The sequence below is a fragment of the Pezoporus occidentalis genome, unplaced genomic scaffold (genome assembly GCF_034315485.1).
Source record: "Pezoporus occidentalis ecotype Australia unplaced genomic scaffold, CSIRO_AGI_Poc_V1 ctg10, whole genome shotgun sequence".
NCBI lineage: Eukaryota > Metazoa > Chordata > Aves > Psittaciformes > Psittacidae > Pezoporus > Pezoporus occidentalis.
The window spans coordinates 4,283,545-4,301,303 of NW_026912779.1; the positions used below are offsets into that span (position 1 = coordinate 4,283,545).

At 45.9% G+C, this 17,759-nt stretch overlaps 2 protein-coding genes across 2 annotated transcripts in view; both read left to right on the top strand.

Annotated features, from left to right (window-relative positions):
• Window positions 1-4,464, top strand: part of LOC134160194 (protocadherin Fat 4-like) — a 30,766-nt gene extending 26,302 nt beyond the window's left edge. The window contains exons 28-33 of the mRNA XM_062611971.1: window positions 432-629; window positions 900-994; window positions 2,405-2,560; window positions 3,437-3,628; window positions 4,215-4,340; window positions 4,443-4,464. Coding sequence (XP_062467955.1) covers window positions 432-629; window positions 900-994; window positions 2,405-2,560; window positions 3,437-3,628; window positions 4,215-4,340; window positions 4,443-4,464 — 789 coding nt within the window. The remainder of the gene's footprint in view (window positions 1-431; window positions 630-899; window positions 995-2,404; window positions 2,561-3,436; window positions 3,629-4,214; window positions 4,341-4,442) is intronic.
• Window positions 4,465-6,728: 2,264 nt separating this feature from the next.
• On the top strand, window positions 6,729-16,573 carry LOC134159204 (activator of 90 kDa heat shock protein ATPase homolog 2-like). The gene is made up of 9 exons (XM_062609905.1): window positions 6,729-6,835; window positions 6,911-7,101; window positions 11,228-11,313; window positions 11,936-12,050; window positions 12,604-12,692; window positions 13,218-13,334; window positions 13,952-14,053; window positions 15,193-15,244; window positions 15,466-16,573. The coding sequence occupies exons 1-9, from the start codon at window positions 6,756-6,758 to the stop codon at window positions 15,639-15,641; spliced, it is 1,008 nt and encodes a 335-aa protein (XP_062465889.1). The 5' UTR covers window positions 6,729-6,755; the 3' UTR covers window positions 15,642-16,573.
• Window positions 16,574-17,759: the final 1,186 nt, after the last annotated feature.

The window sequence follows — 17,759 nt, forward strand, 5'->3', positions numbered from 1 at the left end:
GTCTGTCAGAAGTGCTAGATACTCTGTTCTGACCCATGCTGCCACTATGGATTACATACCGCACAGCCTGTTGTTCTTGCTTTGGCACTGTTAACCACTTTATTACCTATCAGACCCAAAAGGGAAATGAATTACCAAATGGAGCAATTTCCAAGTTTGGTGTTAGCGCTCAGTTCTAGCCTGCTCCTTTTATGCTTGTGGCTGTAGAATCCTCCAGACCCTATTATGGTAAATGCCTTTCCTCTTTTACACCCGTGCTGTGATTCTGATAGTCTGTGCCCCACTGTGTGTTTAGTGCAAAGAGAAAAACATGACAGCACCATCCTAGAATACCTGGTCTTACAAACAGCAACTGCAGTTTAATGACTGAAGAGCAATATCAGCCCGAAAGCCACAAGCTGAGTTTCACAAATCGCCTTTTTTAAACCCAGGCCACAGATCCGGATTCAGGAGACAACGGCCGCCTGCTGTACAGCTTAGTGAACAATCAAAGCAATGAATTTGACATCGATGAAAATACAGGGCAGGTTTTCACCGTGTCTGTAGCAGGAAAGGCTGGAACATTTTATCTGGAAGTCCAAGCCACAGACCAAGGCACAAGCAGACTCACAGCCCGGACAACAGTCAATGTAAGAAAGACTATTTACAGTCCTGATTTGCTTTTATGTCCATACTCTGTGTACAAGAAGTATTTAGTATTGACTTTCAGGCCAGAATTATGTGGTTACCATTTCCACTGACATAAAAATATGCTGCCATGAAGGCTGGCTTTTAGAAGACAATTATTTTACATCAGAGGGGACCCTGGGGGTTTATTTGTTGGGGTTTTCTTTGAAAGTCAATCTAAGCAAGGTACAAATGTTTGAGAAAACCTTACATGTGCTTTCTTTCTTTCTTAGGTAACTGTGGATTCCAGTTCCAGTAACAACATTGTGGTGGTGGTCCTTAGTGAGATGATCAATATTGTTGAGAGAAACATTATTGAAGTAAAAAGGTATTTCTGAAACTGCGAAGCTTATTGCGATATAAAATCTAATGACAAGTTTAGGGTCCCTTTGAGATGCAGGTGTCTGACAGCCTGTAGTGAGGGGAGGTGATACAGCCAGTGCCCATGAAGAAACAAGGCCTTCAACTTGTTGCAGTTCAGGATAATTTGAGGGAATTCAGAGGAATCCACCAGTTTTTACCTGGTAAGGCTTTGGCTTAGGCTGATGAGTGCCAGAGTGGTCACTGGACTAGACAATTCCAAGAGGTCTCTTCCCACCTCCATGTTTCTGTGATTTTTAACAGCCTAGGACAAATTTTCATTGACAGTAGGCCAAGATGCAAATGTGGAAACAGGCAGAAGCCACAAACCAAACCCACCTTCACTACACATCAAAACCCCCCTGTGGTGCAGCAGCAGAGCTCCTCAAGGAGGTCTCAGACATACTGTGCTAAGGGATTAGCTAGTGGTATGTGGATGGCCACAATTACAAACATATTTTGGCCTTAATGAGGACGCAAGGTCTTTTGTTTCATTATACATAAACATGGATTTACACTGGAAATACTGAGACTTGTGCTTTTGAAGGGAAATCACTTTGACGGCTGGAAACATGAGTTTGTGATGTCAAAATTATTACAGCACCAGTTTCTGGTTGGTAAAAATTAAATGCATCAGCTGGGCCACAGCTCTGATCCTGTGTGAAAACCTCCCTATGAAAAAGGAGAAAACAATGAGAATCATAGAACGGTTAGGGCTGGAAAGAACTTCACTGAACAGTTTGGGATGGAAGGGACCTTCAGAGGTCACGTAGCCCAACCCCCTGCAATCAGCAGGGACATCTTCAACTAGATCAGGCTGCTCAGAACACATCCAGCCTGGCCTTGAATGTCTCCAGGGATGGTGCATTATGAGACCAAATTTCCCTCCTCCCCACTTGAACTGTTTATAATACTCTAATGGTATTATAAACTTATAAAAGCCTGTATTTATAATGCCAAGCATGAAACGAGACATACGCCCCTTCGAAAAGCATGACTAACTATATGATCTACCCTACAATACTGGTTATGAAATCGAGGTAATAAGGGGTTTTAACCCTGCCTTTCTCTAATTAATTATTCAGTTATGCTAATGGCACCTAACTAAGAATTTTCAGGCTATATGCACAAGTTATGTAGCACTACTAATGAAAAGTATCTCTGCTCATCAGACACAAGGACTGGATTTCTTTTCCCCCCTGCTACTCACTCAGAGATACTGGGCAAAGAGCTTAACTCTTGCTGATGATAATCCTGCATTTTCACATGCTTAGATTAAAATACTAAATATATGACAAGTTGATATCATTTAATTTCCAGAGTAAAACCATTTGTCATTACCCAGTTAATTTAAAATGAGTTCTTCATATGATGGCAGGGTCCTGGAAGATAAACTTGCATGGAATGTCTACATCATTGATGTTTATTCCAATGAGGTTGAAAGAAAAGCAAGAAGCAGCACTGATGTAACCTATGTAAAAATTATTGCCTTTGATGAGGCAAACCAGGAGGTACCTGCAGAAGAAGTAAAAAGGTCAGTATGGCACAGTCTGTGTTCGGGGTGTCAGAGCCATGCACCTGGGGTTTGTTCCCATGACAACTATTAATGTCTTGGACAGGGCAGGTTTAGATCAAATACCATTTTATCTGAGGTTTATCTCAAGGTTTAAAGGGGGGTTTTAGAATTCAGACAGCTTTCAATATTATTTATTGAAAAGCAGTTTTCAGAGTTTGTCAAAAACATGAATGATGCTGTTTATTTCATAAAATCATGGAATTGTTTGGGTTGGAAAGGACCTTAAAGCTCATCTGGTTCCAACCCCTGCCACGGGCAGGGACACCTTCCACTAGAGCAGCTTGCTCCAAGCCCCTGTGTCCAACCTGACTTTGAACACTGCCAGGGATGGGGCAGCCACAGCTTCTCTGGGCACCCTGTGCCAGCGCCTCAGCACCCTCACAGGGAAGAGCTTCTGCCTAAGAGCTCATCTCAGTCTCCCCTCTGTCAGTTTAAAGCCATTTCTCCTTGTCCTGTCCCTACATGCCCTTGCAAAAAGCCCCTCTTCAAGACTTCTTGCAGGCCCCTTTAGGCATTGGAAAGCTACTGTGAGGCTGCTTTTCCTCTGAGGAAAGTGCTGTTGGTATCTATAGGAGTACATGCAGCTGCCCTGATGTGGCTTTAAGGGATACTGACCTCTCAAGTTCCATTTTTCCCGGTGTTGCACCACTTTAGCTCATAAGCAACAGGGTTTGTTGCTGGAAAACAGAGTTTTTCCTGAATTAAAGACATGTCTGAGTCTTTGGAATAGGTCTGAGTGAACCAAGAAGTGCTATTTCTGTTGTTTTCTTCACTAGTCTTCAAGCCAAAGTGAAGGTCTGATAAGTAGTGAGCAGTTTACCCTTCTGTCTTCAGAAAACTTCAGGAGCAGAAGAGTAACATTGAGACAGAACTGGAGAAAATATTTTCAAGGCCTGTTACCACCAGCATAGAAGAAGCTCCTGCTGACTCAGCAAGTCCTGAACTCATTGCAACGATAGTGCTCAGTGTTCTGCTGGCCTGCAGCCTCATCGGCTTCCTGGTATATGTAGCTTTTACCATAAAAAGGTACAAATACTTTAACAATAAAACTTAGACTTTTACAACTAGTAAGTTCACTTTAAATGTCAAGCTGAAAAATACTTAGGCAGTACTCCAGGCAAATATCAGTAAACCATCAGCTAAGATTTGCTGCAAATCAAAATGCCTGGTGTACTGTAGGTGTTAGTGACACTGTGTGTAACTGAACATTGGATTCTCCTTGTGTTTGTCACGCAGCAACAGCAGAAACAGATTTAAAACCAGAAATGTGGACAGCAGACATTTCAGCTGTGACGGGGGGCACAAGGAGCTGTAATATACCCACAAACATTTCTTCTAACCCCACAAATGCTGAAATCAGAGCAGGTTTTGCTGCAAACTTCAGTGGCAGCAGGACTGCATTGTATAGGAAAAGGAATCCTCATTTCCAGGAGGGCAGCAGGTTATTTACCCTGCTGCCATTATGGAAAAACAGGAATACTCCAAACTTATCCTGAAACATTGTGTATTAAAGTCCTGGCACAAGTACTTTGAGCTCTGTTCTTACAAGAATTGTAAAGCCAATCTCCAAAAGGAACTAACCATTCTATTTGAATGTACTTATCACTTGCAGGAAGCAGGAGCAGCAGTATTTGGTTAAGCAGCGAGCTGAAACTGCGGAGGGTATTGATAATCCGTGGGCAACTGACAAAAATGGAAGCGTGAAAAGCTTAGAGAAGCTCGAGCACGTCAATAATGTGTAAGTAGAGTGGTGATATCCCAAGCTGATATAAAAATAGGGTATCAAAAGGTTTGGCTCTTGTTTATTCTGGTGATGACGCATTTTCCTTGTATCTTTCAGTGGTGTACAGATCAATTCCTAAGAACCCTTACAGTTACAAGTAAAAACTCAATGAATGAAGGGCGCTAATGCCTTTTAATCTTATATCCAAAATTACAAGTGCAAACTCCTATTTACTCTTTAGCCTTATGCATAAAATAACCCCCTTCAGGATACAAGAAGCCACTTAATGTTCGCCTGAATGTTAAATCCCATTCATTTTGGGATGAGCGTACACGTTGCTCTCAGTTTTAGAAAGGCTGAGATTCTTCTCAAGTAACTGTTTGCCAGCTCAAGGTGTTGGGAATTCTCTTCCCTCCTCCAGGGAAAAGGAAATGGTAGCGTTTAGCAACACTGGAAACACCAAAGGAGGAGACTCCGACAAAGATCTGATTCAGGCTGATGAAAAATGCACTTATCTTGAGACGCTGCTGTTAGATTTCGACAGCGAACACGAAGATAATGGAGCATCTGAAAAAGCTGCTGAGCCCAGAAATGGGGATGCCCAGCACACTGCAGATTTCACAGCCAAGCAGGTAACCAGCTTTCCAATTGCAAAGAGTAGGGCGAGATTTTATCACTCTCCATCAAATAACTGACAGCATTACCAAAAAATAAGTAACCCAGCGATGGAAACAGAAGTAATAGTAACAAAATCTTATGTGAAGTAATGATCAGTTATTGAGGAAGGGCTGTCTGTCCTGCTTAGAAGGAGGACAATAGCTTTGTGATCCAGAAATGATGATTTTCCTCTATCTTTTATGGCACGTGCACAGTAAAGGGTACTCATGCGCTGCTCTTAAAACCTGCAGCCTTAAAACAAATGCTTTCATTGCAAGCTTTGGAGACAGAATATAGAATCATAGAATGGTTTGGGTTGGAAGGGACCTCAAAGCTCATCCAGTTCCAACCCCCTGCCACGGGCAGGGACCCCTTCCACTAGAGCAGCTTGCTCCAAGCCCCTGTGTCCAACCTGGCCTTGAACACTGCCAGGGATGGGGCAGCCACAGCTCCTCTGGGCACCCTGTGCCAGCGCCTCAGCACCCTCTCAGGGAAGAGCTTCTGCCTTATATCTAACCTGAACTTCCCCTGTTTCAGTTTGAACCCATCACCCCTTGTCCTATCACTGCAGTCCCCAATGAACAGTCCCTCTCCAGCATCCTTGTAGCCACCTTCAGACTCCGGAAGCTGCTCTGAGCTCTCCTCACAGCTTCTCTTCTCCATAAAATAGTATCAAATATATTTATCTACGTAAAGTTACACTTCTGTAGTTACGCTTTCTGCCTTACCTGTGTTGCTCTCTTGCAGGACGGCTTTCTGACAGACAGGAACCAGGAGCCAGCTCTTTCCTTAACCCCACACCCCACAACGCCTCGCCCTGAGAAAGACATGAAAGGGGTCAAGTTCTCGGAAGTGGCCATTATTCTGGAGGCAGAGTTTGAAGACGATGAGCCTGACACTGCCGATGGGCTCTGCACCACCGCCAATGCTTGAAGCAGCAAGCTGCTGGCAAGAACACAGTGCCAGTACTGAGTGAAATGAGCAATAGGGATAAGGGGATGCTATCCAGGTTTTGATTCCTTCTGTTCCTCTTGCGGTGCAAGACACGGACAAACAACAACGTAAGCCCTAGGGCTGCAGGGGGGTTGTGACACAGGGTGCTGCCTCACAGCGCATTGATTTCAACGGCGAGACAATAAAACCGCTTCCCCGTGTGCTGCCGTGTCCTTACCTGAGGTGAAGCACACCTTGGGTGCGGGTTCTGCTGCTCCTTTGCACTGAGTCCTCCTCGGGGTTAGTTCACCCCAAGGAACAAGGGATGGGACAAGAGGAACCGGCCTCAAGCTGCACCAGGGCAGGTTTAGATGGAGCTGAGGAACAATTCCTTCCCCAGAGGGTGCTCAGGCATTGGAACAGGCTGCCCAGGGCAGGGCTGCAGTCACCATCCCTGCAAGTGTTCACACACTGTGGAGATGAGGCCTCAGTGCCGTGGGTTAGTGGTGGCCTTGGCACTCGAACCGGACCCCAGAGCTCTCTCCCAGCCCCGTTGATCTATGACCGGGACGCTCCCGCCCACCTTCACCCGGGGCGAAGGTTCCGGAGCCGGCCGCAGGCCCTGCGAGCTGGGGCGGTCCCTGCGCCGCGGTCCCCTCCCCTCCCCTCCTTCCCGGCCCTGCCTCCTCCTCCTCCCCGCCGCCGCCGCCTGAGGCGCGGGTGGGGGTGCAGAGGAAGGGCGGTGCGGCCTCGCCTTCCTCTTCCTCCGGCGCGCGGGGCGGGGGCGGGGAAGGTTCTGGCAGCTTCGTTGCGGGCGGCGGGAGCCGCTGTGGGTGCGCCATGGCCAAGTGGGGACAGGGGGACCCGCGGTGGATCGTGGAGGAGCGCGCGGACGGCACCAACGTCAACAACTGGCACTGGTGAGGGGAGGGGAGGGAACGGGGACGGGGCTGGGACGGGAGCCATGCGGTTAACGGCGGCGCTCCCCGGGGCAGGACGGAGCGGGACGCGACCAGCTGGTCCAAGAGCAAGCTGAAGGAGGTGCTGGTGGGGCTGGTGGTGGAGGGCGAGGCCGGGCGCTGCGAGATCAGCGACCTGAAGCACGTGGAAGGCGAAGCGTCCTGCAACAGCCGCAAGGGGAAACTCATCTTCTTCTACGAGTGGAACCTGCGCCTCAGCTGGAGAGGTACGGGGGGGTCCTGGTGCGGGTTGGCCTGGGGTTGAGCCTGCTCTGGCGCTGCCGGTTCTGCTGGTGTGCCCGGGAGAGATGGCTTTGGGAAGGGAGCTCTGCTTGGGGTTGGGAATGCTGTGGTAAACGGAGTCGGAGTCAAGGAGATGCATGGGCCTGAACTCTGTGCTTGTGTTTAATGTAAAAACCCCACCTTCTCTGCCCTTCGTCTAACTTGTTTTGTGCTACGCATGTATTTTAGGGTTGTTTTAACAGCACAGCATTCATACAGACATGGAAGAGGTTGGAAGGGGCCCTAAAGCTCATCCGGTTCCAGCCGCTGTCGCTGGTAGGGACACCTTAACTAGAGCAGGTCGCTCCGGGCCCCGTCGTTTTGCTCTGCAGGAAGTAAATGCTTGTGTTGTGGTGAGATCCGTATTGCTCCTGACAGCGGGCTCGAGCTGCCCTGGTGCCGGCTGTGCTGGTAGCAGGAGGCAGGAGATCCGGGGGGGCGTTCTGTGTGTGCTCTTGGGAATCCCGTGTCCTTTACATGGAGGATGCTGAATTGCATGAGGAGAAAACACGCAGTGGGAATAAGGAAGCTGCAAATCGTGATTATCTGGGATAAAGGGGCTGTGCTGCATCCCCTTGCCACACCGACTGCTGGAGGTTCGTCCTCTGCTGTGCTTGTCCCATGGCATCTCTTTGTCTGCAGCCTGACCTGGTAATGTATCTTTTAGTAGTATCAAGGGATTATGTTCATGTATGAGATGCCTAAAACCTGATGGCAGGCTGCGGGCCATCTCTTGTATTGCAGCAAAAGGCAGGAAGAGCTGATGAAAAGAGCCTGCCTGCACGGTCAGTTGTGCCTGGATATTGTAATGTCAAATGACAGCTGTTCCTCCCCAAAATACTGCACTTCTCAGGCCTCAGTTGTTACTGTAGGAGGTGGGAATAGCAGGGGCCATGCAGCAATACCAGTGCCCCAGAACAGCTGGGTAGTCTCTGGAGCAGTGTTTGGGGTGATGCTGTTGCAGTGGGTGCTTGGGTTTTGCACTTCTCTGTTTCATGGTGCCCTCTCCAGTGCGGTTCTTAAGGATTGTTTCCTCTTTGCTTCCGGTTTTCCTGACTGGAACTTTAATGTTCCATTGGATGCTGAGGCCAGTGCTCCTGTTGGAACAGATTTGCAGTTGAGGTTTTGCTCCTACAGTAACAGGGGACTTAAAGAAGTTCACATTGAGAGTTCTGTTTTAAATGTTTCAAGTGTGTTAGAACCTAGGAACACACAGTTGTGAGGTAAGCATTAACAGAGAGGAAGGCAAACGTTATCCTCTGGCCTGCAGTTTGTACCAGTGCAGTTTAAATAAGAGAAATCAGCTTTTTGATGTTCCGTTTGTTCGGGTGGTTGAAGGTTAAGTGCTAAACACTGGTTAGTTTGTTGGGTTTGTTTCCCTGAGCAAAGCTTAGAAATAGGCAGAAGCAGTATCTGGTTTCTGTTTCTGTACAGATCCTTTCTGCGTTCTTTTTCCTCTGCTTGGTCTTCCTGCTTTTCAGAGTTTAACTATAGAGAACTCTGTTTTGATTGGGCGCTGTGCTTAGTGTTGTGGCGAGTGGATAAGGTCTTTGAGAGCTCAGTTTAAAGGAGCTTGCTGCTGCACAGTGAAATCCTATAAGAGCAGGGGCTGATGGTTTTCTCTCTTAATCTGATAGTGTTTTCTGGGAGCTCTGAATTAGACATGAGAGTTCAAACTGAACCGCTACAAACACTAATTGCTGTAATTAGATCCTGCTACAAGTCTTGTGGCATAGCTGGGAGTTCAAGCTATGAGTAAGACGTGGGTACATAAGGACAAGCTGGAATCTGCAGGCAGTTTGGAAAGGCTAACATTGGAAAAACATTTCCTGTAGCACTTTAGGTTACAGAGCAGCAAGAAAGCGAGGAACTAAGGGTAATTAATGGCACTAAAGTTGAGCAAAATGGCTCTTCTGCAGTTTGTTTGAAGGTGTAGTGAGGGTTTTTATGGCTTATTCCATGCTGTGGTGGAAGCTGTGTGTCCTTTTGAAACTTGGGTATTTCAGCAGTGGGGTTATAGGTAGGTGTTGCTGAGACATGGGCCTTCACCGTTCATTTTCTGAAGTACTGAACTGGCAGGACACAAAAGAATGATGTATTCTTGGGACTGTTATTGGAGTCCTGTGGGCTTCCAGCCAACAGTGTGATTGTTTCCTTAATAAATAGGTAAGTGTTTTGCCTACATTGCAGTGACGCTGAAAATGCGGAGCTGTACTCGCGTTCTGCCTACGCCGCTGTTAGCTGACACAACTTTGCTGTCCAGCGCGGTACCATCTGCATTAACCCCTTGGACAGGCAGTCTTTTGAAAGGGAAAAACCCCTGGTTTAATGAATTTAAAGCTGTTCTGTGGCCTGTGTCATTGGGGATTCTTTATTGTAAGAGTTGTGAAAGTTGTTAGTAAAATGAGCTGAGCGGGTGTAAGTCAGGTTTGTGTTTTGTGCCTAAAATCTGTTTCCTGCATACTTGCACTTCCTTCCTGGGGAGAGTAGCTGGAAAGAAGATTTGCTTTGCTGTCTGCAAAAGTAGTGTTGTGTGGTGTTCTCTGTACTAATCCTGGAGCTGGGAGAAAGCAGGAAAGAGCAAACTGAGATGGATGTGTGTGATTTTCTGTATACCAGAAGTGTTTTACTGGTATAATTGAACTAGTTCACATGGCTTCATACTTGAGCTAACAGGTTCTCTTGGGGGACTTGGAGATGCTCAAGAGAGGTCTTTTAGCTTAGCTTTACCCTGCATGGATGTGGTTGCCTGTGTCTGGGTTAGCAGGCTTTGCATGGCGCCCTGTGCTTCGCTGGGTCCCGTCTAGGAAGGGATCTTTGCTCCGTGCTCCACTTGGTGTTAGTAACCATCATGTGCTCTTTGTTTTGCCAAGAAGCATCTGAGCATTTGTTCATGTACTTGACCAGTAGCATGTCAGGTTATATTCATGCATAGCTTACCCCTGTGTGGGTCGTTTCAGGCTAGTAATTAAAAATAATGGAAGGAGAGTGATGTTAAGCAGAAGCTGGGTCTAAGTAGCTCCTTTGAGGCTGAGAGAATCCAAAGAAGTATTACATCTCCTTCCTGGTAATTCCCCTTCTGCAGTCATGCTTCACACTGGGTTGTTTGAGTGTTTAGAGTTCTGCTGGTAGACTGCTAAAGCTTGTTGTGTTTTGATACCTAAGCTGATAAACCAGGATGCAGATAACTGGATCTGGGGTAGAACTGCATGTTCTGCTGCTGCTTTCTGAAGAGATCTTGACATGATCTAAACAGTGGATTAATTTAAATAACTAAATGCTTTTGCAAGGCCAGGGGGAAGAGTCTTGAGTGTTAAGATTAAAACAAGCATCAGTCCTTAAATTCAGCCTTTTAACTCTCAGGCATGAGGTAAGAAGGTGCAGTGCAGGGTCATATCCCATATCCACTACCAGTCAGTAAGTGATGGTGGGCCTCTGCCCAGGAGGATGCAGGAGCAGAGTGTAACTTCTGTTCTTGCAGAGCCTTCCTGGTGTGTGCAGTGATCACGGGCAGTTTGCAGTAAGGCTTTGAGCAGAAGAGTGAGTGTTCTAAAAAGTCTCCATTACGTACCTGCTACACGTACATATGTTTTACAGTAACGTGCCTGTGTGTTGGAAGCTTTTTGGATATTCAGGAAGCAGGTAAGAGCGTTCTGGGGAGCATCCAAATAAAGGGCAGACATGTTTAGGGAAGAGGAAGTTATTTTTCCCCTACCCCCTTCTAGGTACACGCTCTGTGTTGGCAGACACAACACAAGAAGTTGTAAGTGTAGAGTATCAGAACAACTGACAGCTGAAGGTGAGAGCAGTGGCAAAACGAGTACCTGTGTGTGTGTAATGATCTGACTGCATCCATACAGGAACATACAGTCCTGGGAAGAGTTTACTGTGAAACTTTACTGCTGAGTTTACCTTTGAGACTTTTTGCTTGCTGTTCAATCCCTTTAAATGGCGTTCCAGGCAGCTTGCTTCCAGTAGAGCTTTTGTACAACTGATTTCCAAGCCTAAAAGTCTTGCAATGGGGGAAATAGTTTTTAATAATGCATTTAAGAATTCGTTATGTTAATACAGGTACAGTGAAAGAGTCTGGTGAGAAACATAAGGGATCTCTTGAAATTCCTAACCTGTCAGAAGAAAATGAGGTAGATGATACAGAGGTAGGTGTGCAATACTGATACGGCTGTATAGGTTCAGAATTCTTAAATCATTAATCAACACAGAGGCATCGTGTTTTGCTTTGTCCTGTGATTAAGTGGGATAATTACACTTGGATGGTTTATTTCATGCTTTTGTTTCTTATACTTTAGGCTAATGACTTATGTCTGTTCTCAAATTTACCTACTAGGAATGTGCGCAACTTACTCTGCTAATTACTGTTTGTGACAATGTATTAACCACAAGGTTGAGAAGAACTTTGCTCATTGTAGTGTTAAAACACCCAAACCCTAAGAGCTTAAGGACCCTCCTTGTTGGTTGTGTAGCAGCAGTCGGTACTGTGGCTTCCACAGGTTCCTCAGCCTCGGCTGTGAAGTAGGCACCTCTGCTTATACTTGATGAACTTGATTAAGCTATTGTGGAGGTGAGATACAGCATTTATTTAAGTCTAAACCCAAGAGAATGTGTTTGTAGCAAAGGTAGGATAAACCGAGAAGATAATGAAGTTGAAGCTGTCCTCTGAATGTAGTAAACAGAGCCAGAATACTTTCTTCTGTTGCCAGAACCCAGCAGGCTCATGTTCAGACGCCTCTTACTTAGATCTTGGCATTTTTCTGTTTCTAGATAAATGTTAGCAAAAAGAAAGGGGAAGGCGATGTCCTGAAGGATCTGATGAGAACTGAAGGAACCACAAAAGTCAGAGAGGCCTTGAGAGATTATCTGAAAGCACTTAAAACAGGTAAATCAAACCTTTGTGTAAAGGATGGTTTTATGCAGGCTACTTTCTTGAACAGATTGGTGATATATTGACAGGTCCTTGGGTTTGTATCGGTTTTAACTGCCACCAGCTGTTAATCCTACCAGTCAAAACCATTACTGCTGTCAAACGTGGCAGTGTCCAGAAGCTTCTGCAGTGACCCAGCCTGGATTGTGTTACACACTGCCCACAGCCATCGCTGTCAGCCCTGCGGCCTCACTGCTTGGCTGGCAAAGCAGTGCCTGACCGGCAGCTTGGCGGTTCTCTGCCAAACCTGTCAGAGCATTGTGGAGATGGTGCAGCACTTAATGGGCAGATGGTGGTAATCTGGGGTAGCTTTGGAAAACCTGTGTTTTTAGGCATCACTGTTAGGCTCTGTTACTAGTAGAAAACATATAGGTGAGGTGAGGAAGCTGGACTGGAGTTGTATGTCTCATTCTGTGCTCCCATTCTTGCAGTCTTTGTTAGGTATCTAAATGCCAGGGTGATTTTTACAGCTCAGTTTCATGCTGAAAAGTGCTTTTCTTTATTCCAGAGTTTACCTTGGGAATGATTCTGCCAACAAAAGCTACTGGTGGTCAGGAGCTGGCCACTGAGCGAAAACTAAGTGGGCACACCATGCAAGTACGTTGGCTTTGTGTGTTAAAGCTTAAGTTTGCCATCAATGTAGCCCCTCCAGCTTTTGCTGGGGTCACAACTGTGTATTCCTGTGGCCACCTGCAAAAGTGAAAGGCTTTGGGGTGGAACTCCCTTCTCACTGCTGTGGTCAGGGCCTGCAATACAGAAAGGACCCATCACAGCTCCTGGGCATGGGCTTGCCAGGGATGGAAGGAATCATTGCATTTATGTACCCCTTAGGGCTTTGTTTTGTGATGGTTGTGGCTCCAGCAGGGTGAAGCTGGAATCCACCTGCACAGATCCCTTCCCTCAGGCTAAAGTTAGCTTCAGGTGGCTTTAGAGCAGATCACACAAACTTAATCTGGTGAATCCTAATTAATAATACTGTCAAGTAAATATGGGAATACATTGTGTAATTGACATCTGTTCACAACACAGTATGTTAAAGAATGCACAGGTACCACCATTCCTGTGATGCCAGACTTGTGTTTGACCCTGCATGCATTGACATGAGTGGTCTTTTCCTTGCAGGATTCTGTTTCACCACAGGATATAGTTGGTGTAAAAATCCCAACAGTGAAGATACTTATGAGAGAAATCTTCAACTCTCCAGCAGATGAACTTTACAGCATCTTCACAACTAAGGAAGTAAGTGATGCTTTCAATGGGCGATATAAGGTCATGCGGATGCTTTTATAGCTGAATAGTTGTGTAAGCAATAAATGAGCCTCAAGTGCTCAGTAGTGGTGCTGCTGTGATCCACAGCTACCAGGTTAATTAGATTAACTGTTGGATGAGATGATGCTGTCACTTACAGGGTATGAAACAGAAAATTACTCATAATTCAAAAGAGCCTGGGTTGGTATCAGAGAACTTCCAATCACAATCCCAATGCCTCCAGTGGGAAAAAGCAATGGCTCTCAGCAGCAATCCTGCACCTTCCTGGAGCTGCTGCTAGCTCTCAGTCATTCCCAAACCTAGCAACAGCCAGTCATGTCTATGTGTGTATCTGTGTGCTTTGTCCATGCCCCTTGCACGTGGCTACAACCTGTATTGGTCTTTGTATTTGCCAGTACATCGTTGTCACCTCACTGGGCCCACCACGGAGCTCAGTGGAGGGCTGCATAAAATGACCCACCCAGTTAGTGCTTGATGACTCTTATGTATATTAGTTTAGTTAATTTCTTCTTGTCTCACACAATGTGCATTATGTGTCAGTACAGAGTTGCAGTGAGGTGACTTGTGCTGTGTTCTGGTTTTGCTAGCTGGTACAGAAGTTTTCTAAGTGCCCTGCTGTGATTGAAGCCGAGAAAGGAGGCAGACTTCAGATGTTTGATGGCTCTGTCAGCGGTGAATACACAGAACTGGTAAAAAGTTCCTGCTTTGCACTTTAAAAATGGGGGGGGCTGGCAGTGGTGCCTTCTCTGAGGTAAAAATGGAGCATAAGGAAGTTCCCGACAGTTCAGTTTCTGTAATGAATGTTCAGTTCCTCTTTTAAAAGCCAAAAACTATTGCTATTATGGTGTGTGGTTTTTCTTCCCCATCCAAAGAGCAGGTGCTGACCTGCTCTGGGGTAGAAAACTCTCAGCACCATCCCCTTTTACTGGGGTGGGGGGGAGGAAGCAGGTTTAAGGTTTATCTCCCAACTCCTATATCAGTTATTCTTGTAACTGGAAAAAGGATCTCTGTTCCATTTGGGGCTTTTGACAATGCTCAGCTCCGTTTGTGAAACCTCTGAAATCCATTTTCACAGTTGCTGAGCTTAGATTTGGTACCTTACGTCCGTCCAATGGCAGGCAGTGAGTATCACTGACAACTGGACTGGAAAACTGGATTCTAGGTCCAGCCTAGTAAAGTCTGTTGCTGACACCAGAAAGATTCTGACACTGCAGAACTGTTACGCCTGAGCTTGGCTTCAGCAGTGACAGCCCCTGAGGGAGGGCAGTTACTGTCATCAGCCTTTGCAATTGGATGAGGAACTGTTCAGGTGAAACAGTCAGGATCAATGTAAACTCAATGGCTCAGTGAAAACATTGAGCTGGTTTAGGCCAGCCTTCAGCTGACTGAGTGCTTACACTGAAGCGCTGCCTCCCTTTGCACGTGAGCTGGTGCAGGCTGTAAATCATTTTTATGTAGTGCTGCCTAAGCTGGACATTCAGGCAGGCCCAGTTGCTTAACAGAAAAGCATGGGCAGGCTCTGGCAGGCTTATAGATTTCAGAGGTGAAACCATTCCCAATGCCCATTTCAAGGTCTGCAAGAAAACCAGTGTTTGATGTTTAATAACTGATCAGCCTGACCTTAACCCATCCGGAAAACAGAACAGTGGAAGGCAGGAAGCAGAGACCTTGATGAAAACAGTTTATTTACAAACCAAACCCCAATCTCTGTGTTATCTATTACATAAACCACCACTCCTCTGGCTTTTCAGGGGAGAATTGGCACTGAGTAGTTGTAACGTGAAGTGTCTCCAATGCTAATGAGGAGAACCTCCTGCTCTTCTTCCAGGTGCCAAGCCAAAGAATTGTCCTGAAGTGGAGGTGTAGAAGCTGGCCCGATGGTGAGTCTTTGTGAGCACCTCTGATAGCAGCTACACTTGGCAGGGAGAAGGAGCAAGCGTGACTGGTGCCTTGTATTCTTTGGAGACAGCCTCACGACCATAGCTGCTGTGGGCTGTGAAAAGAAGCTTTGCTCACGGGCAGAAGCAGACAGGAAATTAGCAACAACAGACATGATCCTTTAAAACCCACTTTATTGAAATGTCTTATTTTCTTCCCCCAGAACATTATGCAGTGGTTGCCTTGAGTTTCAAGGATATGGCTGCTCAAACAGAACTGCAGGTAGAGTGCAAAGGAGTTCCCGTCTCTAGTGAAGACAGCACAAGGCAATGCTGGAAGCAGCAGTATTTTGAAGAAATCCATGTTTTACTCCAGCAGTCCAAAGACACCATGGAATGATGCCAGCTCCGTCGTTTTGTTAGGGCATTACTTTTTATACTTTGTTAACATTTGTTTTTTTTTAAAAGAAGTAATTTATTTGTGGGAGGAATAAAGACCCATGTCTGATACTGTATATAATTTCAGCATTATTTATGGATTTTTAGTGAATGAGGAGGCACGTAATGCAGACTCTAGCTATAAACAGCTTTACTGGGGGAAACCGATCTCTCTTCTGCTTGCTTGCAACTAAATCTAAAGTAGTAACGATTCAGCTGCAGTGAAGCACCATCATAGGTAGGTAAGTGACATGAATCAGTAGGAAGCATTTGCTGTTCTTTAATATTCAGTGTATCCAGTGGAAAACCTAAATCCCTCAAGGACACAGGGTTCCCATCAGAGGTGAACTAAAAAAGGGATTATAAAACTGTTGATACATTAAATCTTATAAGAAATGGGAGGGATTTCACTTACAGCATCTTTAAATACTTCTTAAAATGGCTTTAACTGCAAACTGAATTTGTTTCTAACTCTGTAGCCAATTTTAGGGAAAGATCATTACCAGCCCGTGTTCTGGGTGGTACAACAGTTACCACTGGTAAGCCTGCATGCGCTTACTTGACCTCAGCCTGAAATTCCCTTTTGGAAGAAAGTAATAACGCTTTCTCTTTGCAATCCTGTGCCCCTTCCCCTCCAGTCATTTATGGGCCTCTGCAGTGCTGTGGCTCAGATTCAAGTGAGCAACTGTTTGTTGGAGAAACGTGACAGGAGCAAAGCTGGGCTGTTGAAGGTAAAGAACTGTTACTCTTACGTTGAGGTTAGCAAGGAGAACTTCAGTGTTTTATAAAAAGTGTATGAATTAAGTATGCAATTTGAAACAAACTGACCAAAAAAAAAGGGCAAAATGCCTTTGGAAAATGTGGTTGACTCAATAAAAGGTTATTTTACATGCAGTTTGTTTTCTCCGTTAACTGATACTGCCAAACTAAATGAGTCTCTGTAGAAGTTAAGTTCTACATACTTCATCTTCACCCTCCACCAACCTATGGGAGCCTTACCACCCATAACCCCACATCATCCAGGAGCTAACAGAAGTGTGCTGTTCTTGCCCACAGGTGAGGTTTTCCCTGGAAGGTTTGCAGTCAGTTATTATCCCCTTTGCGCTTCAGTGAGGTTTGTTGTAGTAACACAAAGGAACACCCCATAGTGACAAAGTAGATGTACAAACTGGTTACTAAGTGTTGTGTTGCTGGTGTTTCAGGTGTCCAGATAGAGGGTGGAGAACAGCCTCTGGAGAAGTGTCCTGTTTTAGCATGTTTCTGCATGCTCAGATGTAGTAGCCTTTTGCAGTAAACATTTGAGGACAAAGAGCCTAACAGCTGGAATACAGAAATGATTAGGTCTTGGTTGATGGAAGGAACCTTTAAATAGAAAATCTAGGTTTAAGACATATGAGGCTGAACAGCTTTTTGGGTAATGACCTGTTTTGTGACAATTCAGTATCTGAGAATGGGCTGTTCCATGTGATTACAGCTGCCCTACAGCCCTTGTACTTCCTCACCAGTTCTCCCTCCTAAGAAAGCCCTTCCTCCATAGGGTCACAAGTGCCCACCCCTCGTGTGTTTTACTAGTCTCAGTTTTCTTGTGTCCTCCCACAAGCAGGAGCATTCAGCTGCACCAACTGCTGACTGCTGGTGGTACAGGAGTGACTTACTTGTATGTCCAGTGTCGCACCACTCACTTCAGATGCCCCAGAGACCTGTGGCAGTGGCTGCTGGGAGGACCAAGAAGGCAGTGAACTGAAGAGGACACATCTTTGGTGTTCTGGTTCCCTCGTGCCTGCACAGCTGTGGGTGTGACAACAAGTACAACCTTTCTTAGGTTAAACCCATGAAGTACCTACCCTGCTGGTAGCATCCCAGCTGTAAACAGCCCCCAATGGCTGTTGCTGCAGGTAGAGAAATCAGGATGTCTTTTTCCTTCCCCAGCATCCCTGCATTCCCATCTACACCGCATGTGCAGCTGACAGCAGGGTTGTGTGGCAGACCTGGAAGTTCAGTTTCTGCACACAGTTACCTTGGAATGGAGAAAAAGAGAAGTTCATTTTACCCACAGCAGGAGTGTTCCCAGCACCATCAG